The sequence below is a fragment of the Salarias fasciatus genome, chromosome 6 (genome assembly GCF_902148845.1).
Source record: "Salarias fasciatus chromosome 6, fSalaFa1.1, whole genome shotgun sequence".
Classification (NCBI taxonomy): Eukaryota; Metazoa; Chordata; class Actinopteri; order Blenniiformes; family Blenniidae; genus Salarias; species Salarias fasciatus.
The window spans coordinates 32367471-32391780 of NC_043750.1; the positions used below are offsets into that span (position 1 = coordinate 32367471).

The 24310-nt window shown below is 45.4% G+C and overlaps 4 protein-coding genes across 4 annotated transcripts; all 4 read left to right on the forward strand.

The window, feature by feature from the left end:
- The first annotated feature begins 835 nt into the window (after nt 1-835).
- On the forward strand, nt 836-6251 carry srd5a2a (steroid-5-alpha-reductase, alpha polypeptide 2a). Its single transcript, XM_030095141.1, has 5 exons — nt 836-1203; nt 4114-4277; nt 5050-5151; nt 5596-5746; nt 6016-6251. The coding sequence occupies exons 1-5, from the start codon at nt 905-907 to the stop codon at nt 6080-6082; spliced, it is 783 nt and encodes a 260-aa protein (XP_029951001.1). The 5' UTR covers nt 836-904; the 3' UTR covers nt 6083-6251.
- A 52-nt stretch (nt 6252-6303) lies between these two features.
- dpy30 (dpy-30 histone methyltransferase complex regulatory subunit) lies at nt 6304-8672 on the forward strand. Its single transcript, XM_030095142.1, has 5 exons — nt 6304-6365; nt 7912-7952; nt 8022-8069; nt 8153-8292; nt 8527-8672. The coding sequence occupies exons 1-5, from the start codon at nt 6356-6358 to the stop codon at nt 8597-8599; spliced, it is 312 nt and encodes a 103-aa protein (XP_029951002.1). The 5' UTR covers nt 6304-6355; the 3' UTR covers nt 8600-8672.
- A 1687-nt stretch (nt 8673-10359) lies between these two features.
- psen2 (presenilin 2) lies at nt 10360-14968 on the forward strand. The gene is made up of 11 exons (XM_030095073.1): nt 10360-10439; nt 11389-11547; nt 11626-11831; nt 11907-12048; nt 12568-12635; nt 12704-12924; nt 13413-13511; nt 13614-13673; nt 13756-13836; nt 13941-14056; nt 14168-14968. Exons 2-11 carry the CDS (start codon nt 11410-11412, stop codon nt 14321-14323), a joined length of 1287 nt encoding a protein of 428 aa, XP_029950933.1. The 5' UTR covers nt 10360-10439; nt 11389-11409; the 3' UTR covers nt 14324-14968.
- Nucleotides 14969-16409: 1441 nt separating this feature from the next.
- Nucleotides 16410-24298, forward strand: LOC115389830 (phosphofurin acidic cluster sorting protein 1-like). The gene is made up of 24 exons (XM_030093400.1): nt 16410-16525; nt 17434-17521; nt 18136-18225; nt 18338-18463; nt 18787-18949; nt 19050-19141; nt 19277-19360; nt 19449-19508; nt 19865-20016; nt 20388-20469; nt 20580-20657; nt 20741-20829; nt 20943-21024; nt 21116-21232; nt 21472-21572; nt 21652-21806; nt 21886-21996; nt 22067-22169; nt 22391-22433; nt 22530-22575; nt 22665-22755; nt 22824-23014; nt 23948-24058; nt 24165-24298. Exons 1-24 carry the CDS (start codon nt 16470-16472, stop codon nt 24275-24277), a joined length of 2424 nt encoding a protein of 807 aa, XP_029949260.1. The 5' UTR covers nt 16410-16469; the 3' UTR covers nt 24278-24298.
- The last annotated feature ends 12 nt before the right edge of the window (nt 24299-24310 follow it).

A 24310-nucleotide genomic window follows, 5' to 3' on the forward strand; every position in this document is an offset into this window, starting at 1 on the left:
TGTCTGTATTTTCTGAACCTGAAGCTGAATGTGAACTTTTTTCAACTTTGAATATCTTTCTATGCAATGAAAACTCTTATCACAAATTTTAATGTTAAGTAACTCAACTACTACATATTTGAAAATCTAATTACAGACAGAACTTTGAAGATTCTGTTCACATTACCAAATTCTTTCACACACTGACAACTGTCACTTTGGACAGACTGAGATGCAGAGAGAAAACTCTAAATACAAACTGACAAATAGTCATAACACTCCCATAGCTTTTACTTTATGACATAAGTGATAAAAAAATATTGAACTCTTTGATGAAATTCTTTTTTTTTTTTTTTATGTACCTGTATATTGGATGGAAGCTTGATAGTTGTACATCAGATTGTACTAGAAAACCTTAAGTATGTAACAGCTTTGGAGAGTATGTGTTCAATTTTATTTCGAAAAGTTGGAATTTTGTCATCGGAGAAGTTTCCAAACTTGAGAGCTTGAGGCCAGATTTCATTTATGTATGTATGTAGCCTATGTATGTATGTATGTATGTATGTATGTATGTATGTATGTATGTATGTATGTATGTTTAATTTAATTTAATTTAATTTAATTTAATTTAATTTAGTTTTGTTTTGTTTAGTTTAGTTTTTTTCAGGCGAGACTGTGGATTTTTAGATTTTTTTTTTTTCTTTTTGAAATATTGCTATGGGATCAATACCGGCGCTTGATATCAGAGAGAGACTATCTGTCATTCAATAAAATAACTTCCCTGTTTCGGGTTAGAAGTCAATAAAGTGAAGCGCTTCCTGTCCTCAGTTCAGGAGGTCTATGACCGCGGACCGCGGACCTCCCTCCCCCTCCTCCTCCTTCTCCCCGCAGGTTCTCCGGTCCTCCGGCTCGTCAGCAGCGGGTCATGGAGTGCCGGGACTCCGCCGTGTCGGCCCTCAGCTGGGTCATGATCGTCTTGGGAGTGCTCGTCCTGCTGCGGCAGACGCTGGGCCGCCCCTCCCTGTACGGACGCTACACGGAGGAGTCCGGCGGCCGCTCCTGTCCCGCCAGGGCCGCCTGGTTTCTGCAGGAGGCGCCGGCCTTCCTGCTGCCGCTGCTGCTGCTGCTGCTCACCGAGCGGGACGCTCCGGAGTTGGAGAGCCGCCCGGCCGCCGGCAGGGCGCTGCTGCTGCTCGGGGCTTTCATGGTGCACTACTTCCACAGGTGAGCGCACATCTGTGAGACCCTGCTGGAGGAGGAGGAGGAGGAGGATGAAGAGGCAGACATGACCAACTCACTCGTGTCAAAATCTCAGATCTTAACCTTCAAATCTCAAGTAAATCCAGAGTCATTTTTTCCTGGGACAAGTCAAGTCCTGTCAGATGTGAAGACAGTCATCTCATTTTCAGGAAGTGTTGTAACATGTTGTCTTGTAACTATTCTAATTTTGTCTCACACATTTTTCAGTCAACTCTAAACCGCTATTTACTGAGTTTACTCGGTTTTGGACACATTTTTAGGAACTTTATCAGTGCAAAGTTGATTTTTTTTTTCAGCCTTTGGATGTGTTTTCACTGCATGTGAAAATGAAGTAGCTTTATTAAAGCCACTGAGTGTCACAGTCTCTGCATTATATCAGAATCAAATCTGGGCAGGTGTCTGCCAGCAGTATCCAGAGTTTAGCACCCATAAAGATTTATGGAAGCACCCATGACAATGGAATTTGTAGTGATATGTGCATTTATAGATTTTTTTTTTCTCTCCACAAATATTCAGTACTTACATTTGAATAAATTCATAATTTGAAATCCTAATTTACAAGTCAAAGATCAAAAAACTCACACGCTCACATTTTTCTCCTATTGTTGCAGTACATCTGGTGCAAAACATATTTGTGCCCCTGTGAAGTAGGGCAAATCTGAATGTTAACTTGTGCAGTAAATGTTTAATGCATGCAAAATAATTTGTAACAGAACATTTTGTATTCTTTTGGAGCACAGATACAAATATATAACTATATAGCTAATCACAAATCATGCCTATTTTTAACCGCATGGATACATTAACTTTGACCCACAGCTGAAAATTTCAGCGTCCTTTAATCTGTTTGGCTGTGTGAAGAAATACATAGTAGACATTGAGAACATGACTTTGACCAACAGGATACTGATTAAAAACAAGGTCAATCCCACCCTGCGCCCATATCAGGTAATATTTACCTCCACCAGGTAGTTAGTACGATTATGGAAAAAGTAATGGACGGATTGCAATGAAACTTTGTGGAAAGGTGGGTCTTGGGCTAACTTAGAATCCATTAAATTTTGGTGATGATCCGGATCACTGTCTGGATCGAGGAATTTTTTAAAGGATTCTTTATCATTGAGAGATAGGGAGTCTTTCACATGGTTGGGCAGGCCCGCCAACAGGGGGGGACAAACACCTGGTTCACACAGGACGCGCCGCTTCCGATGCGGAAGTGGGAAGCACCGCGCACCGACTGTCAGATCCGCGCCCCTGTTAACCTATCTGACTGTTCATACAGGAGGCGCCGGGGACCGCCGCGTGTGTAGCGGCTCGTGCCGTGGACCGCGGCCGCTCCGCTCCTCTCTATTTTCTCCGTGAGCCACGCGCCGTGCACCGCCAGTTGTAAAGCTGGACAGAGCACATGGCACCACACATTAAGTCGGGAACGGAAAATATGAGAGAATCCGGTCAATTTTCAAATTAAAATCAAGTAAAATAACATAAATTATGTTGCTTTTCGGTTTTCCTTTTCAGATAAACACACACACACACACAGGGAGAGAGGGCGACAGAGAGAGGCACCGCATGCAGCAGCGCTCCGCTCCGATCACACCCCTGATCACAATGTTGTGTGATTATATATGGCGTTCTTATTGTTGTTGGTGACTGATCTGAGCTGTGGCGGAGGTCTGCGCTCTCTCAGTGCCAATTTCTAGTTAACATTAATTTTATATTGATGTTAAAAATGAAAACACAAAATCAACAACACTCAAGCCATTAAAGTCGAGTCCAAGTCCAAGTGGAGTCTAGTCTTTCATTTTTTCTCTCAAGTCAAGTCAGAAGTCATCAATTTTTAAAATGAAATTTAAGTGACTTGATCTCAAGGACACGTTTTACTTCTTATTCTTGTGACTGTTATTACTGTGATTTTTACATATTTTTATACTTTTATACTACCTTGTGTTTATCTTATGTGCTTTAACTTTTTAACCTTTATCTTGTTTGGTTTCATCTTGTTGTTCAGACAGCTCCCTCTGTCCCATGCTTAAAGGTGCATTAAGGAGTTTGCACGTTTTATGAGAAACAGCGCCCCCTGCAGGCCTCGGGCGTAATGCAGCTTAGTGAAAAACTCGTGCCTGTGGCTTGCGTGCACGGAAGAGGGGAACTCCTTCCTCGCTCTTTTTGTATCACTCGAGTAAGATTTAAGTTTCTTTTACCTGGTGGAGTCTGTGCTGGAGTTGTGGCAGTGCTAGAAGTCAGTCTTTTCTTACTTTCTGGAAGATCCTGCTCAGTTGTTGCTCACTAAGCATCTGATGGAGTAATGGCGGACAAAACGAAACTTAACCAGCCGGAGCGCGCATTACGTCATTCCTTTCAAATTCTCCCCAAAAAAATGCTGGTGCCGGACCGGCACTGCAACTTTCAAGTGACAATTTAGCGCTGTTAGAGGTACTTGTAATGAATATGTCAGGGCACATTGTACACATCATTAAAATGTGTAACATATTTATGGTGGAAAATAAGTATTTTTAAGGTTGAAAAACTCCTTAATGCACCTTTAAAGTTTCCTTGACAGATTGACTGGATTATTTACTATTAACTGAATGCACGAATGTCTTGTGAACTGAACTGAACTGAACTGAACGTCCTCAGTCTCACCCATTACATCAGTGAGTGTCTTTCAGTAGGGCTGAACAACTTGCATGGTGACTTTTTTTTTTTTTTACTTCATTTTGCTTCCAACTTCCAGTAATAAATCTGTAGTGAAAAAGGTGCACATTTCAAAAGAATGACTCTTCTTTTCAGAAAGTATTGACAAACATGAGAACAATACAGAAACAGCTCCTCTGACCTCCAGATTTCCCCTGCTGACTGGTGTCTCTCCCGCAGGAGTTTTATTTATGCCTTCCTGACTCGTGGGCGACCTGTGCCGCTCTTCATCGTGGTGTATGCAGCCATCTTCTGCTCGATCAACAGCTTCCTGCAGGCTCATTTTCTGCTGCACTGCGCTCACTTCCACGACTCCTGGCTGACAGACGCACGTCTGACGGCAGGTGAGTCCCTCTGTGGGCGGTGAGAAATCTGTACATTACCCATAAACCCACATTAGAGCCAACGGGCCTGCAGGTACCCAGGAACGAAGGCAAGGCTCCGATTGGCCGTTACTCAGTGAGCTGTTAACTATCAACAGCATTTAGGAATATACAGTTAAGCCCTAAGTTATTCAAACCCTGCATTTTGGCTTAAAGTTGCTTTTATTCAACCAGCAAGTTTTTTTTTTTTTTTTTAACCACAAATGACACAGGCTTCTTTCAAAAGATGAGAACACGAAGCGTCATTGTGGAGAGAAAAAAAACAGCTTTTAGTTGTATTTGAATAAAAACTGACATGCTGATAATTATTCTTACCCTTCTCAATAATCAATAGATGAGCTTTTATTGGTTATCACAGAAATCAAAAGCTTCATTTGATTACTGAGCTGTGTTTTGCACATCTCCACTGGTATTTTTGCCCTTTCATTTTCAGTAATGAGCTCCACTCTCTCAGGTTAGAGAGTCTTGCTGTCAGTCTGATCTTTAGCTCCCTGCACAGATTCTCAGTTACTCACCCTTCAAAATGCTGCTTAACAAACATCTTCTCCTTTCATGAATCCTCCAGTCACGTCCTGTCCTGGACTTTGCCTCACATTTGATTCTGCATCTTTTCTCCATGACAACGGTCTCTCGTTTATTTTCTTTCATTTGCATTTGCAATGATTCTGATTCTGATTCTGATTTCAGACAGAAAGACTGGATCAGTGATGTTCCCTTTCACGGTGTCTCTCAGGTTTGCTGCTGTTTGTGTGTGGAATGATCATCAACATCCACAGTGACCACGTGCTGCGCAGCCTCAGGAAGCCCGGAGAACTGGTCTACAGGATTCCCCGTGGTATTAAAACACCCCTGATCCACATCCACATCTGGATTCAGATCCACGTCCTGATGCACAAATGCAACCAGTGTCTTGTGCTACGAAGTGGGATCTCTCCTTTTTCTGGCTCGACAAACACAGACATGCACAATCCTTTATAAAGCAGTACTAAGAAGCTGGAAATTAACACAGTAATTCAATCCAAGCTTTTCCATCAGTGCTCGCACTCACAACCAAAATCACATTCACATCCAGATCCTGGACATCTTATTTACATTCACACAGGATCTCCTACAGATCTCTCAGCACGCCACACAAAAACCAGATCCAGTTCCACAACTCCTGTTCACAGCAACTCTTCAACAGACCTGCATTCAAACCCTGATCCGGCACTTCCAGATCCTTACCTACACCAGGTCCACCCTGATTTCTGTTGTCCAGATGACTATGCTTGTCTTTTAGGGGGGATGTTTGAGTGGGTATCCGGTGCCAACTTCTTTGGTGAGATCACAGAGTGGTGCGGCTACGCCATCGCTGTGTGGTCGTTGCCGGCGTTCGCCTTTGCCTTCTTCACCATCTGCTCCATCGGACCACGAGCCTATCAGCACCACAGGTAACACTCAAAAGACCTGAACAAGGATGTAATCCAGGTCTGATTTCTTTCCATATTTCACAAATCTGAAAACATACAAACTACAAAAACAAAAAAATCGGACACTGTTTCCATGACATTGTGCAAGTGCAATCAGAAAATGTAGTTGTGGAAGTAAATCAAACTCACACAAACAAGGACCGCTGTCAACACACACACAAGAAGAAAACTTTAACCATGTAGAAAATAATACTCAACTACTGTGTGTATATGTGTGTGTTTTCTTCCAGAGATTACCAGCAGAGGTTCAAAGACTATCCTCGCTCCAGAAAAGCTGTCATACCTTTTCTTCTGTGATCAGTGAAAAGACTGAGACTCATCAGATTGATTTGAAAAAAAAAGAAAGAAAAGTAACTGTTTTTATCTTGATATGATTTTATTTACCATTATCATTTGCTATTTACTAATTACTTTAATTACTTTGAAAATATATCTATTGTATCAAGAATAAATAAATAAAGCCTTCTCTCTTTTTTGACGTCGTTATTTTATTTTGAAGTAGTGCTGCTCAGAGGAAGTTGCGTCATTACGTAACATTAGCTCGCTATCGTACGTGCTACCACAACAAACATGGCTGACGGTGAGTTCATTGTCCATTCTCTTTAAAATCCCGCGCTAATTTCTCTGTCCTCCGGCGGGTGCTGGTCTACCGGTACTCGGTGAATGCTTGTCCGCTCGCTCGCGGTACCGTGCACCGGCTCCCAGTGCTGTTCATGAAATCGGCATCGGGTTTTTTTTTTCCACCGGCTCCCGGTTGTGGGTGCTTGTCCACCGGCCGCCGGTGTTGTTCACCTGGTCGCCGGTGGGTACGTGTTACTCGGTCGTAATTCCCGGCCAAACCAAACTGAGTGAATATGTGATTTGAAACTAATTCCGTGCAGCGTGCATCCATCACAGGGTCTCTCGGGCGGATCTACTGGTTCATAGCGTCAGTCTCCACAGCAACGCGCTGATTCTACGGAGCTCGCAAATCACACGGTGCAGCAGACGCGGATCAAAAAACACGAATCGCGGCTGTGATCCGCGTGAAGTACGAAACATTCATTGTTAGCACCGGGGCTAGCTGCGGGTTAGCACCGGGGCTAGCTGCGGGTTAGCACCGGGGCTAGCTGCGGGTTAGCACCGGGGCTAGCTGCGGGTTAGCACCGGGGCTAGCTGCGGGTTAGCACCGGGGCTAGTAGTGCTCTGTAAGCTAGCGTTTCGCAAACATCCCTGCGCAGTGGATTCAGAATTAATGTTTCATGTGAAGAATTTAAAATTTTGTCTGTTTTTTTCTTTTACCGTGTAAATGTTAGGCAGTTTGTGTTATGGCTGTTATCTAACACAGCTTTGAATATGCTCAACTAAACAGTTCCCTGCTTGAGTGGCTTGATGTTGGTGTGAAGTGGAATGACCGCAGGAGGAATGAATAGAAACAGAAGCGATCACAGCTCCTTTGTTGCTGTCAGTGGTTTCTGTGGCATTTCCATTTCTGGAATTGTAGCCATGGGAAAACTGTATGTCATTGTGAGCGCTGCACTGAGGCAAAAAGACAAAGCAGCAGTGGAAACACAACTGCATTCATTTTTTGTGCTTGGTACATCACTACGAACTGAGTGGTACATATGACCAATACAATCCTCATGAACCTCAAGATTCCAGTGAACTGTTGATATAAACCTTACAGTCTGTATGTACATACGATCACTGGGATTACTGTTCCTATGATTCATGCAGATTGTATGACAGGACCTTAAAGGATTGTTCTCATGTATTCTTTGTGGATTAAGGCCTCACTTACAGTAATGTTTCAAGTGAATATGTATCATTTGTATAGCAGTGGTGGCCTAGAAGTTAGTGAGGGATGAGACGTTTGCAGGTTCAATCCCTACTGTGGGTCACACTATGGAGGCAAAGCTTGTCGTTATTCTCCTACTTGTACACATCATATGCTGAAGGAGTGCAATGGTGCTGCACATGCTCAGTAGTGTTTTCAGAAAGTTGTTTTTGCCTGCCATGTAAACAGACACTCCAAAACGCAAAGAAAGTTTTTAGCTTTTGCCTGTATAAATACGGCCTAAAAGACCTGGTCTGATCTGTGAAAATTCTGAGGACACAATAAATATGTATTCCTGTTTGTTTTTCAGATCACACAGACGCGGAGCAGTCAATGGAGGGACACACACCTGTGAGTTACACACACACACACACACACACACTTGTTTGGAGTTGAAAAGTCTGAATTTTATTCCTGCAGGTCTCTGAGAACCAACATCCAGACTACGGACTGACCGACAACATCCAGGTAACACATACAAACACATACACACACATTCCAGTGTATGAGCAGAGGGCCATGATACACTCCCATCATGCTTTGCTCTTCAGAGGACGGTGGACAACGAGAAGGCGAGTGGGGAGAAGACGAAGCAGAAAGTGGATCTGCAGGCGCTGCCCACCCGAGCGTACTTGGATCAGACCGTGGTGCCGATCCTGCTGCAGGGCCTGTCGGTGCTCGCCAAGGAGAGGTCAGCGTGGCGGAGACCTCACAGAGCGCATCAGTCACTTCACACACAGCTACGCATCAAAACAGGGCTTTACGCAGACCTACAGAACTTGATGCTAATCAACAGAACATGTGGGAGAAACTCTTCAGAGGCAGTGAATATCACTTTTCCGGGGAGATGGAGACTTGATCCTTACATCATTTAAAATGAGTCTTCTTCCATTTTTAAATGTTCTTGTGGTTTTTGTGTGTACAGACCTCCGAACCCCATCGAGTTCCTGGCAGCGTTTCTGCTGAAGAACAAGAACCAGTTCGAGGAGCGGAGTTAAAGAAATGTTTCTTTTTATGTTTAATGAGTTTTTCTTCTGTTTTTTTATTCCAAAATAAAGACATGTGACAGTGCACTGGCTCCCTCACCTTTTGTTCTGAAAGGACGACCAATGTACTGCCCTCTTGTGACTGACAGGTAGAACTGGAACAAGAACAGTCAAAGCTTGAAGAAAATCAATAATTTTTTTCCCACCACAACAATATATCTATATTTTTTAAAGCATACATCTTCATTTTTGATGGGCAATGAGACTAAATCATTTGCTCCAAATAATTTGGATGCTTAAAAGAACTAAATTATCAATACAATGTTATTTTTAAAGCAGCATCTGAATCACTCTTGGCGAGAAGAGCAAAGCAATTCCACATGAGAAAGCATAAGAGACAATGAAAAGAATAAACCCTGCAGAACCAGACTGATGTGGAGAGTTTTTGCACACTGTCCATTTAGCACCAAATACAACTTCTCAGTTCAGAAGCAGCAAGTTAGAGCTCACTCAAGCTTCTAGTTTTCCAAGTTGGTCAGCGTCATCAGATTTTTAGATAGATGTATGTATCATCTGCATAAGAATGAAAGTTTATGGAGTGTTTGGTAATATTTTCTGCAGGTAGCATGTATAATATGAAATGGACGGGCCCTAATAGAACCCTGAGGAACTTAATGGGCTGAGTCATTATTGCCATGAATTCATTTGAATCTGTATGACAAATATGATTGAAACCAATTTAGTGCTTTACCTTTAATCCCCATGATATATTTCTGTGTCTATGGTCAAATTTTCTGATCAATAGTATCAGATGTAACACTGAGATCTCACCGGAAAACAACAGACACCGGTGTTTTGTCTGAGGCCATGTAAAGATCATTAGTAACTTTTTCCAGAGCTGACATTTGCACAATGAGTGTTTAATACAACGAGAAACTGATATGTTTGGCTAGTATTACAAAGTGGAAACATGTAAGGACAGTAATGAGTTGAACATAGAACCTTACAGAATGTGATATGACCCAATATTGGAACAATAACCAGCTGTGCTGAATAGAATACCAAACCACAAACCACCACATTTTTAAGGACATCTATGATACTTGATCAGCTGTGTCAAACAGCACTTAAGTGAAAAAGCACTGGGATAGAAACAGAGTCTGCAACCTTTATGAGCAAAAGAGCCATTTTTGTAATTTACGAATTCAAATTTACCTGGAGCTGTAAAATGCTCAGTTCAACCTTTGAACTGAGATTAACATAGTTTCTAAAATTCATAATATGTAAAGTAGCTTTGAAACAGACAAAACATCTTATGTTACAGTTACTTTATTTAGAATAGTTGGCATTTCATTACATCCTCAGCTCTTTTTGTGTCTGAGCTTGTTGGTTTAATCCTTTTCCATTTTTCAGAGAATAAAATAGAAATACTTCATTAATCCCACAGGAAATTTCTTTAGCATTGCACCACACAGAATATATAGAAAGTTGTACATATAAATAGATAAAAAGTAAATAAGCTATTCTTAAATATTAATATATGAGTTAACATAAACTAACATAAGAACAGAAAGGATTCATTCAACTAAAACACATTAAATACTGTTTAAAATTATTTAAATGGAGGAGTTATATGCGCAGGTTAAAAAATCCCTGAACTACTTTCATCAGCACTGAACCGACCATCACTGATCCTCGCGCGGGGGTGTACGTCCCATGACGTCACCGGAGACGCCGACAGCGGTCAGTCACGTGCCCGGCCCGTCAGCTGACTGAGGACTTCCGGCTTTTTTTTCCTTGGTGTTTACGAAGCAACTTGGAGCTCTCCGTGATTTCTGCGCCTTTAAACGAGGTAAAACCTTCAGCTGCTTCACTGTCTTTATCGCGCAAACAGAACCGAAAGGCAGATAGAACCCGTCTGTAGGCGTGGAAGTCATTTGTCGAAAAGACGCTGTGAGTTACCGGCAGCTTCTAACTCGAACCCTGTCTTCACCGGTCGAACCACCACAGCACTTCGGGATTGGAACCATTTATTGTATATTAAAGAACACACAGCCGCCCAGAACGTCAGCAATCCTCGAAATAACCCCAAACATCCACTCAGCCTAAAGTAAAACTACCGAAAGCCATCGACAGGGGGCGTGTCGAGATGCTCTGACATTAAGAACACCAAGTTACTGACAAGATGAGCACCACTTTGGCAGAGTTCACATTTGTTTGAACTTCTGGATGCTTTATTGTTGTTTTTAGTTTCATAAAGTTTATTTGATTCGTATTTTTGTATTTACCTTTACCTTGTCAGTTTTCTATACTACTTTCCAATGAATTCATAAAGTTTCAGATTATGAAGTACAGTTCCTTAGTGTTTCATTGATATTCTGTTGAGCTTTTATCCGTTTAGCAGAGTTTTCATTCATTTGGTAGCATTTGTGGAGTTTCTGTGCATTTTTGTGTATTTGGTTTGAGTTTTTTCTGCTTTTGGTAGTCTTTTGGTATAGTCTTCATGGTCGTGTGTTTTGCAGAGTTTTCCAATTTGTGTGTGTGTTTGGTAGAGTATTCTGAGCATTTTGTGGTATTTTAACGTGTTTTGTCAAATATCCATACATTTGGCAGGGATTTGTAGCATTTGATAGAGAGTCTGAGGTTTTGAGTTTCTGTGGAGTTTGGTGGAGTTTCTGTGCTTTTGGTAGGGTTCCTATGCGCTTGGTGAAATTTGAGAATGTTTTTTTGTATTTGATCCAGTTCCTAGAGTTTGATAGTGTCGTGGCCTTGCTCTCAGACCTGCTGGATGTTTGTTGCAGGCGGCGTTGTGTGAAGCAGCCATGAATGCCTCGGACAGTGATGATGAAGTCTACAATGAGAGGACGGCGCTGGTGCAGTCAGAGAGTCCCGTGGTGCCGTCGTACCAACCGGAAGACAACCTCGCTGCACCGGAGACCACGCCCAACAAAAGAATGAAGGTGAGGTCCTGCTCTCAGGTGGTTGGAGATGGAGACTCGACTGGTTGGCCTGACAGGTATCACTCTTTCTCTGGACAGACAGGGGTCACCCGGAGGTCGAGTTCGGCACCGATAGAAGGCAGCGGCTCGGATCAGGATGTGGACGCCGATGAGGAGGAGCTCCCGCTGAAGTACGGCGCGAAGCATGTCATCATGCTCTTCATCCCTGTCACGCTCTGCATGGTAGTTGTCGTGGCGACCATCAAGTCCGTCAGTTTCTACAGTGAGAAGACCAACCAGCAGCTGTGAGTCGGCTGCCATCGCCCACCATCGCAGACCAGCCTTCTCTGAGCGCCGCTAATCACAGTCTGTCCACGCAGGATCTACACACCCTTCACTGAGAACACGGCGTCGGTCGGACGGCGGCTGCTCAATTCCGTCCTCAACACCATCATCATGATCAGCGTCATCGTGGTCATGACCATCTTCCTGGTGGTCCTCTACAAGTACCGCTGTTACAAGGTCCAACGCACAGTCTCACCTCTAAGCCCTGGGCAGCCAGGACACCAGGCCAGCTGGTGGCTGTGCAAGGGAACCGTAGTTCCCAGCTCCTGTTACGTGTTCACAGTTCCTGTTTCAAATTGATTTTCCCCACTCAGCAATACATCTGCTGAGGAAAAGACTGGTTATTTTCAGCTCCATAGTCGAGTTTGGTTTCAAACTGCTGGCTAAAAGCAAATGTGAATACCATGATAAAATATTATGAGCTGGTGGTAATGACACCTGGCCACAGGCCAAGTAGTTAATGAATGTGTTGGTTTGTAAATATATATATATAAAAAAAACTGTAATATTGTTTCCTTGCATCACTCAACATCCAACAGCCAAACATCTAATCATTCTGTAGATACTGTTTGTTCCTATTTTATTTTAAGACAAACTGAATTCCACAGAGGAGGATTTAATCTCAGAAACTTTGATAAATCAGAACATCCTCTTTAGCAAAGCAAACACCCTGACTTGTATCTGTGCTTTGTGCAGTTCATTCATGGCTGGCTGATCCTGTCCTCCCTCATGCTGCTCTTCTGGTTCAGCTTCATGTATTTGGGGTGAGTCCTGCTCCCGCTCACTGCCGGCTGCAGCGGCGCCCCCTAATGTCTGCGTCTCACCTCTGCAGGGAGGTGTTCAAGACCTACAACCTGGCGGTGGACTACCCCACAGTCGGCGTGATGATCTGGAACTTCGGGGCGGTGGGGATGATCTGTATCCACTGGAAAGGCCCCCTGCAGCTGCAGCAGGCCTACCTGATCCTCATCAGTGCCCTCATGGCCCTCGTCTTCATCAAGTACCTGCCTGAGTGGTCTGCCTGGGTCATCCTGGGAGCTATCTCCATCTATGGTGAATCACCTGACGCTGCAGTGCCTTGCTGGTTGAGTCTGTGTGCTGGGCTTGGTCAGGACCAGTTCTGACTGCTTTACAGGGTCTCTTAAGCCTCGTTTCCTCTTTGCAGTTTGTGCTGGTCTGGGATAGGACAGAGCAGAACGGGTTGTCATGCGTTTCCACTGACTTAAGTTGTAGATAGTACCGAAAGAACCGTTTCCAGACTCCAACGATCACTACACAGTCAGAGGAGATCCTCCTCCTTGTGGGCATCAGACTTTACACAATTCTTGTTATCAAATAATTTTTTATTGTCAAAGACTTCTCTGTATATATGTTGTATTTATTCACTGTTAAAGAGTCCTAACATTTACATTTTATTCTGTCAGCTCTTTTGGTATTTTAAAAGTCTCTTAACATTCTATTATGTCAGGAATTTCCCCCTGGGCTAATAAGGTACTTTTATTGCATTTGGATGCTCAGAGAGTACTGTGTCCTGTGTGCAGACCTTGTGGCGGTCCTCAGTCCGAAGGGTCCTCTGAGGATGCTCGTGGAGACAGCCCAGGAGAGGAACGAGCCCATTTTTCCAGCCCTCATATACTCCTGTGAGTGTCCGCTCTCCTCCTGGCTGCAACTTCCTGTTTCCTGTTTGTCAATGATACCATGGTGGTGTTAAGAGAATTAACATCTTCCTCCGGCCTGTGCAGCCGCCATGATGTGGTCAGTGGGGATGGCGAGCCCGGCCGAGACTCAGCGCTCAGAAACAGGTGTGACTCCTCCAGTGTACACACACACACAAACACACACACACACACTCATATAATGTAACACCGCCATGTTGTTTCTCAGATGAGGAGGCGGAGCAGAGCATCAGAGGGGTGGACCCTCAGAGACAGGCATCAAGGTCGATTCAGGAAGACGAAGAGGACAGTGAGTCTGACTTTGACTGCGTGCTGTCTGTTGTGTGTGTTTCTCTGTATGTTTTTCTGACTGCGTGTGTTACCTGCTTTGTGTTTGTCTGATTGTGTGTGTAGGAGGGGTGAAGCTGGGTCTGGGGGACTTCATCTTCTACAGCGTCTTGGTGGGGAAAGCAGCAGCGAGCGGAGCAGACTGGAACACTACACTCGCCTGTTTTGTGGCAATTCTCATCGTGAGTACACACTTGATACAGACTTTAAAAAAGTTCTGAAATAACTCTCCACCGTGTCTGATCTGAAATCTCACTTGAGCGTGTGTGTGTGTGTGTGTGTGTGTGTTTCAGGGTCTGTGTCTGACTCTACTGCTGTTAGCCATCTTCAGGAAAGCTCTGCCTGCGCTGCCCATCTCCATCACCTTCGGCCTCATCTTCTACTTCTCAACAGACTTCCTGGTTCAGCCCTTCATGGATAATCTGGCTGCTCATCAGTTTTACATCTAACACACACACACACACACTCTGATTCCGGTTCAGTGTAAAGGAGTGTAAATAACAAGCATGAGGATCTCGGCTTTGATCCTTGAGGAACTCCCCTCATGAAGGCAGCTCCTTGTGAAGCAAAGGATATTTTTCAGTTTGACCTCCAATTCAAACACAAACTGTACATCCTTCAACAGAACTCGTCGTATTTATTTTAATTCTCACAGAAACTGGTCAAACCTGGATTTGTCCTGCAGCCTGGTGAAACTTGGCCTTTTAAGACACCTCTCATACGCACACTTTTTTTTTTTAAATACATTTTTCACATTTTGTGTGACTCTTGATAAATTCAGTGTCATTCCCCTGTTGTCTGTTGGTTGTACTAAAGTTAGCATGTTGACCAGCTAGCTCCAGCCTGTCTGGCTTGTTAAAAGCACATTCAGGTTGATTTGAATTGAATCACGGAAACGAAAAACGCTACTACAACTGCGGAATGCACAGGAGCGGAAAAGCACAGATTTACATTCTGCAGCTTTGAAGTACAAAGAAAATCATTAAGGAGGAAGTTAAATAGTATAGTTTGAGTTTTTGGTGTAAATAATAGATAAGAGGGTCCCAGAGTAAATCCCAGTGGAACTACTTGTTTCTAAATAAACCGTATTTGAAAATTCAGACCTGCCATTGTCATTTTGTTTGGTTTCAGTTGATCAGACAAGATTTTACTGTTGATGTTTTCAGCTGCTTCACCAACATATTGTACATATTTTATTGCAGGCAGATTTTTCCCACACACACACCACACCACAGGAGAGAAAACACTCTGGAAATAAAAACATGGGTCCTTTTGACTGAAGTCAGTCATTTGGTCCAAGGGAGATAAAGATGTTTTCAGAATGTATCCATCAAACCTCTTCCTGTTTTGAATGAAACTTGGGATCATTTTCTTTTTCAGATAAACCTTTTTCAGCAGGTTGATTTATTGTAAAGGTTCACAGGTGGTCCCAGGATGCATCACTCCACACCAAAGTATCCAGCTTGACATCGCAGTGCGTGTTCATCAGATATGAACCACCTTTATTCTCCCGTCCCAGGCAGGGTTAAGGGTCAGAGGGAAAGAAAAGGATAGGACAAAGATGGAGAGCAACAAACAAACACATCATTCCACTTGCTGCAGGGGTGATGGGGGCAGGAGGCTTTGAGAGAGAGAGCGAGAAAGACAGATATAACAGTGAAACATCAATCTGACAGGACTGGTTCAGAAATCTCAGCCATTCAGACTGTAGTGGAGCCAGAGTGGGGGCAAGGGGGCGGTCGCCCCAGGGTCCACAAGGTCATAGGGTCCTGTTTCATGTTATGTGTTCACATTTACTCGTACATAAATTATTATAATGATATATATAATTATAATGGTCTACTTGCCCGCAAGTCGCCGCTCGAACGCCACAATATAGATATCTGTGTCTATATCTATCTGAATAAATTGTGCAATTTTATACCAGCTGTGTTCATTTTAAATTTAAGCTGTATCAAAGATGGTGCAGATTTAGCCAGTGACTTTTATCTGAATTTTCAGCACCATGGACAGCGGACGCTCTGAGATTGACAACTGTCAGGCTGCAGCTCGTTCTCTCGTTCTCTCTCTCTCTCTCTCTCTCTCGTTCTCTCTCTCTCTCTCTCTCTCTCTCTCTCTCTGTGTGTGTGTGTGTGTGTCAGAACAAGTTTGTGAGCTGGTTTGTGACTTTATTCTGCTTTTTGAGGCATGTTTGCTTGGCTCAATAAAAGTGAGCATTAGTGTGTCCTTTGATGGTAGCATGAGGGATTGTTTGAATGGTGAAATTATTATCATAAGGACCTGTCGAGAATGCTCCGCCCCCTCTGTACTGAGACCCACGCTCCGCCTCTGCATTCAGACCGTATTCAACTATCCTTTCTCAGTCTTCACCTGCTTGGATCCTCGCCCCACCTCCCCCCCCCGCCGCTCCCGCCCCGCCCCGCCCCGCCCCGCCCCGCCGCCTCCAGCCGGGCTGCCCCGTCAGACGCTCCCATGGCTGCGGACAGAGCTGCCGTCCGAGGGGCCATGCTCCACCCGGACGCCGCCGGAGCAGAGCAGGATGCGGGCTCCGGTGCGGGAGGCGCCGTGGAGTTCGACGGTCGCGTCCCGGTGCCGATGAGCCTGTTCGGCACCTGGGAGATGGACCGATCGTCCCCGAGCTGCGTGCCCAGGTAAGAGCGTCCGAGGGCGGCCAGAGAGGAGGGAGAGAGGCGGGGCGACCTCCAGACGTGAGTGATGTGTGTGCGTGTTTGGTTAAAGAAATGCGCTTCACGTAAGGAAAGTATAGTTTATTGATCTGTATTTAAGCCAACCGAGCGGGAGCCGCGTGTTGGTGTTTATTTCACCAACAGCTTTCTAAGCCAATCAGATGACTGCCTCCAGCCTTCACTTGTGAACTCCGCGGATTATCAGAGTTAATGAACTCAGCCAATCAGCGCCAAGCTTCTTACATAATGGAGGTTTCTTCAGTGGAGCAAAATTAAATCTGAGAGATATATTGTCATTTTATTTAATGTCAAATGGAAAATATTCACACATTTTTCATATGGAATCAGTAAAGGTAGCAAAAAAAAAATCAGCTTTCCATCTGGGAAAGGATTGTTGATTACCAGTCACCTGACTGAACTCTGACCTTTGACTTCAATAGATCTACAGTGTTTGGACTAATTTAGCTTGGATACAGATCTTGAAATGATTTAGGTCTTATGATCTTTGCATTTTCAGAGTCATTGTAAGTTTGAGACAGACAAAGAGTCTGAAGGGATTCTGTTTAATTCTCAAACCACCGACTTGTCATCTGTGAGGAAAGCTTCTGCTGCAGAGTCACAGTATAGTTAGCACCCCTGACAGGATTAGCAGGATTAGCTTCTGCTGGCTGGTGTTTGATCCTGCAGGAATGAGGCTTCAGGAGGCACGATCCACATCCACTGCCCAATCCAAGACATCCACTGCTCGATCCAAAACATCCACTGCTCTATTCAAAGCATCCAAGTGTTCTCAGACAATGGTTTTTCAAATGCCGTCCCTGTGAAGGTCCAGACGCCTCATGTTGGACTGAGGGCTGCTGTTCTCTCTCCAGGCTGTGCAGTCTAACTCTGAAGAAGCTGCTGGTCCTCCGAGAGCTTGACCGAGAGCTCAGCTCCATCGTCATCGCAGTCAAGCTCCAGGTAGCGACTCGGCATCGACACATGGTGCAAAGTAATAGATTACATTCCTCCAAAAGTAATACATTATAAATGTTCATTTTCACTGTAAATAATTTGAAATTGCTGTTTCTCCAGAACACTAATACATAATGTAACTTAGTTACTCATTTACAAAGATAATTATTTATTTATTAAATTTTTTTAATTTCACACATACACATACAAACCAGCTGGGGGGAATTTTGAGGGTGTGTTTTTTTGTATTTTGGTAGTTTTTTGATTAAAATTTGAATCATGAAGTTTCAGTTAATGTGTAGATAATGTTGTGTTGAATGTTTTTTTTTTATTTTTTTATTTTTTACCACAAGTACAAGACTTAAAGTAATAGAATATGAAATAAAATCATACATAAATCAGTACAATCTCTGCTTTATGTCTGATGAAGATTTATGATTAGTTGTGGCCGTGTTTCTGAGATGAAGAGTTCATATCTGGTCTGGCTGATGGTCTGTTACAGACCATCAGCTGGGGTCAGGTCGGTCAACTTCTTCTCATGAATCATGGCAAACCTGGATAGGTTGATCAGACCTGATCCTGGATCTCATCTGGATTGTTTTTTTGTTTTATTTTTCCAGGGTTGCAAACGCACTTTGAGATCTCACGAGTATTTTCTTCCTCTGGACGGCCAGATGGAAACTGACCTGGAACTCAGCTTCTCTCTGCAGGTTACACACACACACACACACACACACACACACACACACACACACACACACACACACACACACACACACACATACACACACTCTCTCTCTAACGCTGTTTGTGTGTGTGTAGTATCCTCACTTCCTGAAGCGAGACAGTAACTGTCTCTACGTGATGCTGCAGAGGAAACGGAGGTACAAGAATCGAACTATTCGAGGCTACAAAACACTCGCAGTGGGTGTCATCAACATGTCTGAGGTACCACGCAACACAACAAAACCTCAAAACAAGGCAACAATATCATAGTGCTACACTACATCACAACCTTTAAAGAGCATACACCGTTGCAACTTTACAACACTACAAATTTAACAATACAACATGACGACACAAACGAAACAACTTGACAACACAACCTCAAAACACTACAGCACAACACCACAATAATACAACCTCACAACACAACTTTAAGACACAATGTCAAACAACACAACTTCAGGTCAACATAGTGCAATTTGACTCTACAACACATTTTAACAAGATCAATTGTGTGTGTGTGTGTGTGTGTGTGTGTGTGCCAGGTGATGCAGCACCCCTCACACGGAGACACTGTTCTCAGTCTGCACATGAACTTCAAGGATGTTTCAGTAAAGGGGGCGGAGCTTAGCATCCACTCGCTTTCCAGCCAGCCAATCGAGCAGGAAGACACAAGCAATCACCATAGCAGCAAGGCGAAGGCTTCTGGTGGGAGATATTCCGTTTGTGTTGTGTGATGTGCCATGTTTGTTTGTTGTGCGATGTATTTTGTGTGTTGCGTGTTTACGTACACTGTGTGTCCGCACAGACCGCTCTCCGGACAGGGAGTCCTGGTGGGACGAAGATGACGACAGCTTCTCCTCTGAACAGGAAGGAAGTGATGACGCTGTCACGGCACAGGTGAGCTCAACATGTCTGTTCACCCCATGCAGCTGTCACGCCTGCGCCACTGTTGCGTTGCACCTGCATCGCGCCTGTGGAGCTCTGCCGCCCCATGTATCAGATTCAGGTGTAGTGCCTCTGTCTAACTTTCAGAATGTGTATGGTGACGATGACGAGGGTCGAAGAAAAACACACCCGCCTCACAGGAAGATCATCCGGACTGCCTCTCTCACTCAGGTGACGACCAATCAGAGCCGCCGATTCCTGACGCCCTTTTTTGCAGAATTGACCGATCATGCTGCTTTTTCTGTCGTCTGTTGATTAGCAACCAAAATTCAAACAGAAGTTTGTAGCTCTGCTGAAAAGATTCAAAGTCACAGACGAGGTTGGTACGGCACGAACACGAACTACGTAATATGTAGTACATATGCACGAAGCAGACGAAAAACCAGATTCCATTCATCCATCCATCCATCCATCCATCCATCCATCCATCCATCCATCCATCCATCCAGCGAGTTAGTTGTGTCAGTTGATCAGGTGTTTTGCTAGTACAGGGGTAGACATTCCTGGTCCTTGAGCGTTTGTTGTTTCAATGTGTTGTCTGTGTTTTAGTGGGTTGATTGACGTGTCAGTGCTTTAGTTGTGTCAGTGGTTTAGTTGTGTCAGTGGTTTGTGGTGTCACTGGATCAGGGTCTTTGTGGCGTCGTGACCTCCGGCTGGTTGGTGGTTGTCTCACAGGCCCTCAGCTCAGACCCAGTGTGCCAGAGTCAGGAGGCAGAAGAGGACCTGGACCTGCTGTATGATAGTCTGGAGGTCTACAACCGGAGCGAGAGCGAGCGTGACCTGGAGGACAGCGACAGCATCCAGAGCACGCCCAAACCCACACTCAGGTCACACATCACAACACACACCAAAACTCACACTTGGATGAGGACACAGGCCAGAATATTTTCAGGAGTGTGAAGGTCAGGAGAAGCCTCTGTCTGATGGTATCACAGGTCGGAACGGTTGGTAGATATCCTTTGTTGAGAATGTCGAGTGTGGGCGTCTGTGAGCTGTACTTGGCGACAACGGCAATGTTGTGAAGTCTTTCTGACTTGGCATGTTCAGCTGGAAACATTGTGGAGCAGATGATTACGCAACAGTACAAAGGGACGGCAACAAATACACATATTGCACATAAAATAGCAAATAAATAATAAGCTTGTACTTATGTTGGTGCATACTCTTTAATTTGATTTGCGTACATGTTGTGTTTCAGGCCATTTTTTGAAGGCACCCCTCAGTCCAACATAGCGAATGATGATGGTCAGAAGAGTCGACAAACGGAAGGACAGATGGCTGTGAGTAAATTAACAGACACATAAAGCATTTAAATATTCAAATTCATTCAACAACATGAAGAGAAAGACCTGGCAATGTGTCTTCACTTTCATCAAATCAATACCTCCAGGTGTCTGACCTGCTCTCTGCAGGGGGTCTAGGGGCCCGTGTCCACGAGGAGCCCAGTGGAGAGGGGCTCGGCCCCGCAGTGAGTGTGACCCACATTTTCAGAGAACATGTTTACAAACTCTGACAGCTTTACAATAATGACGCTGATTCTTCTTTCAGCAGGATGATGGCAAGGACGGCGCCGCCACACCAGATGCAAATCAAACTACCAAACTGTCGAAAACTGAGTCTCTCACACACATTTCCCTTAGGTATATACACATATCATGCACACATATCTACATACGCACACACACACACACCTGATAGTGAGTTGCCGATTTCTGGACAGGTCAGGAGGATCTGTGAGTCTGCATCTTCGGAGTATGTCAGCCAAGGAGCGGCAGAACTCGAAAGGGACGGACAGAACGAGCAGTGTGGAGAGCGAGACATCAATAGACTGCAGAAACCCTGCTGCTCAGGTCTCTCTCTCACACACACACACACACACACACACACACACACACACACACACATACACACACTATTCAATATTGTTGCGTCTTACAGGTGGTCAGGAAGTCAGTGTTGGATCAGTTAAACAACATCTTGTTCTCTGACGATCATCTTCCTGATTCCATCATCCTGATCAATACCACGGACTGGCAGGGACAGGTCTGTGTCTCCAACATGACATCAGTATTGCTAATGCTGTGCTCTATTAACCCTGACTGTGACCGGTATATGTAGTGTGTTTTAATTTTTACTCTTCTATTCTTTTTAGTGACGTTGTTTCAGTGTGGGACAGATCCTAAAAATATTTCACTGCACATTATACTGTGCATGCTTGTGTTTTTTTAATAAATAAATGGACTTGATTTGCTCTCAGTTGAACTTCCTGTGTGTGTCCTCAGTATCTGTCGGAGGTTCTGTTCGATCAGCCAATCGTGTGCACCGTCTCAGCGGCGGATGTTCAGGCCGCCTTCGCCGCAGTTCTCAGCCGGATTCAGCGATAGTATGAGTCTGCACACAAATGCCTGCTTGTGACTTCTGAACCCCAATCCATGACCTCTGACCTCTGTTTGTCCTCTCAGCTGTAACTGTAGCTCTCAAGCTCCGCCCCCTGTGAAGGTGGTGGTTGGCGGAGATCAAGCCTACCTCAGCTCTGTCCTGTGCTGTTTCGTGGAACAACTCGCCAGCAAGACACCCGACTGGCTGAATTACATCCGCTTCCTCATCCTGCCTGTCGGTAAGCGCACACACACACACAAACACACAAACACTCCAACACACACATTCGATAAGATGCGCCATGTTTCCACCCTCAGGTGTGCACCCGCTGGCCAGGTATGTGTCGTCTCTGGACGCCCGCTTCGGCAGCCTTTTCACGGACGCCGGATGGAGGGAGCTGTTCTCCCGACACGAGCCGCCACACAAAGGTGCGTCCGCTCGTCCGGCCGCTCGCTCGTCGCAGCCGCTCTTCTCACGCAGTGATTGGTCGTTTTGCAGAGGGCGTGGACGTGGCCAGGCGAGTGTCTCAGTACCTGTCCGGAGCTGCGGTCACTCACCTGTGTCCCATCTCTGAAGCCATGTTGACCTACAAACACAGGAGGTACACACACCGAATAGTACACACAGCTACTACACACTGATATTTGCATGCAGCTGCCACATAACCACTACGTAGCTGGGGGGGGATTCAAACCCTGGTTCTGGTACAACCCTACTACAACTCACAGATGCACAACAGCCCAGAGACCAACAAAAATACACACACACACACACACACACACACACAGCCCAGACACAGCTTCACTCTGTTTGTCTTCACAGCCGGGAAGAGGACTCCTGTCAAACGTTTGTTCCTTTTATTGGGGTGAGGCATCTTTCTACAACTGAGGCTGCTTTTTACATGCATGCTCTGAAATCATCATCAGATTGGTGAGACGGCCGTGTTTGTGTTTGCTCTCAGCTGGTGAAGGTCGGAGTTGTGGAGCACACCTCTATCACCACCTCAGGTAGACCCGACTCACACGGCACACACACCTCACGCCTTCCGTCTGATTTCCGTCACTTCTGATCGGATGCTCGCCGCCTCCGTTCGCAGTGGACTCTGATGACTTCACCCTGGGGTCGCCTCCCTCTCAGGCAGGAGCGCCAATAAGCGCGTCCACACCTCCTACCTCCCCCTCCATCAGGTACACCCCCCCAGTCCCTCTCCCGCGCTGGCCGGGGTCCTCACATGCTGCTCCTGGTCTCTGTGCAGCTGTCCGGCCGAGGTGATGTGTCTGCAGCTGGATTACTGGAGCCATCAGGGAGGAGGAGGAGGAGACCGGAGGAGAGAGGCGGGGGTGAAGAACACCCTGAAGAGTAACTTCCGGTGTCTGCAGGTGTCGAGGCTGAGCAGGGGAGACCTGATGAGCATGACGGTGGTGACCAAGGAGAAGAACAAGAAGGGTGCGTGGTCTTCCTGTTCTTCTGCACTCGTGGGGACCAAAACAGTGAGAGGTCCCCCAAAATCGCCATACTGTGAATGAAAAGTGTTCTATTTCATCCCTCCCTGCGGAGCCTGTCAGGTGGACTTTCTCAATGTCCGAGCGCCATCCACCCGGCTGCAGTACGACGGTTGGTGACAGTTGTTAGGTGGCGCAGCATCTGCAGGGTGGACCTGGTGCTTTCCTGGTCCCCACAGTCTTGGATTCTTGCAGAGTCATCTGGAGGGAGGTCCCCCTTCTTCCTCCCTGAGGGTGTGGCAGCAATGTCAGCCCAGCATGTTAGAGCTGCAAATGTTGCATTTGGGGGCCACGACCTGGTGTCAGCTTTCTCAAAAGGGCTCCGAGAGCTTTGCCTCAAAAGCCCCACGGGCCCCAGCGTGGGACCTGCACTTGGTGCTGGAGGGCATACGTTAGCCTCCCTGTGAGCCCTTGGCAACAGTGGAACTGCAGTGGGTGCCACTCAAGACTTGGCAAAACTCCTGCTGGGGTACACGCTTCCTCTATCAGTTTCTCAGTGAGGTTGGTCTCTGGGATTCCTCATGACTACGTCATGTGTCATTCAGTGCTTCATCGCCTGGCAGTCGGGAGGGATGAAATAGAATGAGAATTCCGAATGTAACTACGGTTCTATGAATCCCAGATGACCACCAGAACGTTCTGTCACTCAGATTCTGTAGGAGCCGAACCTGGGGTTGAACTCCAGAGCTTACTGTTGTTCCTGGGTCACCCAGGGGTCACAGGTGATGTTGGTATACATACTGGAACTGCACATGCGTGAAGGGAATATTCAGTGTTTTCAGTGCCTCCTTCTGGCGGTCATCCAGGATTCATAAAATTGTAGTTACACTCGTAGGTCTCGTTCTAATTAATGTCTGTGTGTGTTTGTGTGAGACAGTCATGTTCCTGAGTAAGAAGATGAAGGAGAAGGACGCAGAGTCAAGGAGTCAGGTGATTGAAGGAATCAGCAGATTGATTTGTACGTCCAAACACCACCACACACTAAGAGGTACGCACAACCACTGCACAAAACACACACTGAGATGTACACACACCTACTACACACTAACAGTGCTCTGCAGTAACCCCCCTGATGCCCCTCCCCTCCCCCTCAGTGTGCGTGGACGGCGTGGAGCACTCCGATGTGAAGTTCTTCCAGCTGTCCGCTCAGTGGCCGACTCATGTCAAACACTTCCCCGTCGGGATATTCAGTTACAGTAAAGCCTGAAAACTACATTACCCACAATGCCCTGCTGTGGTC

Coding starts and splice junctions, on each gene's coding strand:
- srd5a2a (XM_030095141.1), top strand. CDS start 905: ATGGAGTGCCGGGACTCCGCCGTGTCGGCCCTCAGCTGGGTCATGATC. Junction 4,278..5,049: donor AGACGCACGTCTGACGGCAG/GTGAGTCCCTCT, acceptor GGTGTCTCTCAG/GTTTGCTGCTGTTTGTGTGT. Junction 5,747..6,015: donor CGAGCCTATCAGCACCACAG/GTAACACTCAAA, acceptor GTTTTCTTCCAG/AGATTACCAGCAGAGGTTCA.
- LOC115389830 (XM_030093400.1), top strand. CDS start 16,470: ATGAGCCTGTTCGGCACCTGGGAGATGGACCGATCGTCCCCGAGCTGC. Junction 20,830..20,942: donor CTCACACACATTTCCCTTAG/GTATATACACAT, acceptor GCATCTTCGGAG/TATGTCAGCCAAGGAGCGGC. Junction 22,434..22,529: donor CGTTTGTTCCTTTTATTGGG/GTGAGGCATCTT, acceptor GTTTGCTCTCAG/CTGGTGAAGGTCGGAGTTGT.
- dpy30 (XM_030095142.1), top strand. Junction 7,953..8,021: donor CAATGGAGGGACACACACCT/GTGAGTTACACA, acceptor TTATTCCTGCAG/GTCTCTGAGAACCAACATCC. Junction 8,293..8,526: donor TCGGTGCTCGCCAAGGAGAG/GTCAGCGTGGCG, acceptor TTGTGTGTACAG/ACCTCCGAACCCCATCGAGT.
- psen2 (XM_030095073.1), top strand. CDS start 11,410: ATGAATGCCTCGGACAGTGATGATGAAGTCTACAATGAGAGGACGGCG. Junction 12,925..13,412: donor GGGAGCTATCTCCATCTATG/GTGAATCACCTG, acceptor TCCTGTGTGCAG/ACCTTGTGGCGGTCCTCAGT. Junction 13,837..13,940: donor TCAGGAAGACGAAGAGGACA/GTGAGTCTGACT, acceptor TTGTGTGTGTAG/GAGGGGTGAAGCTGGGTCTG.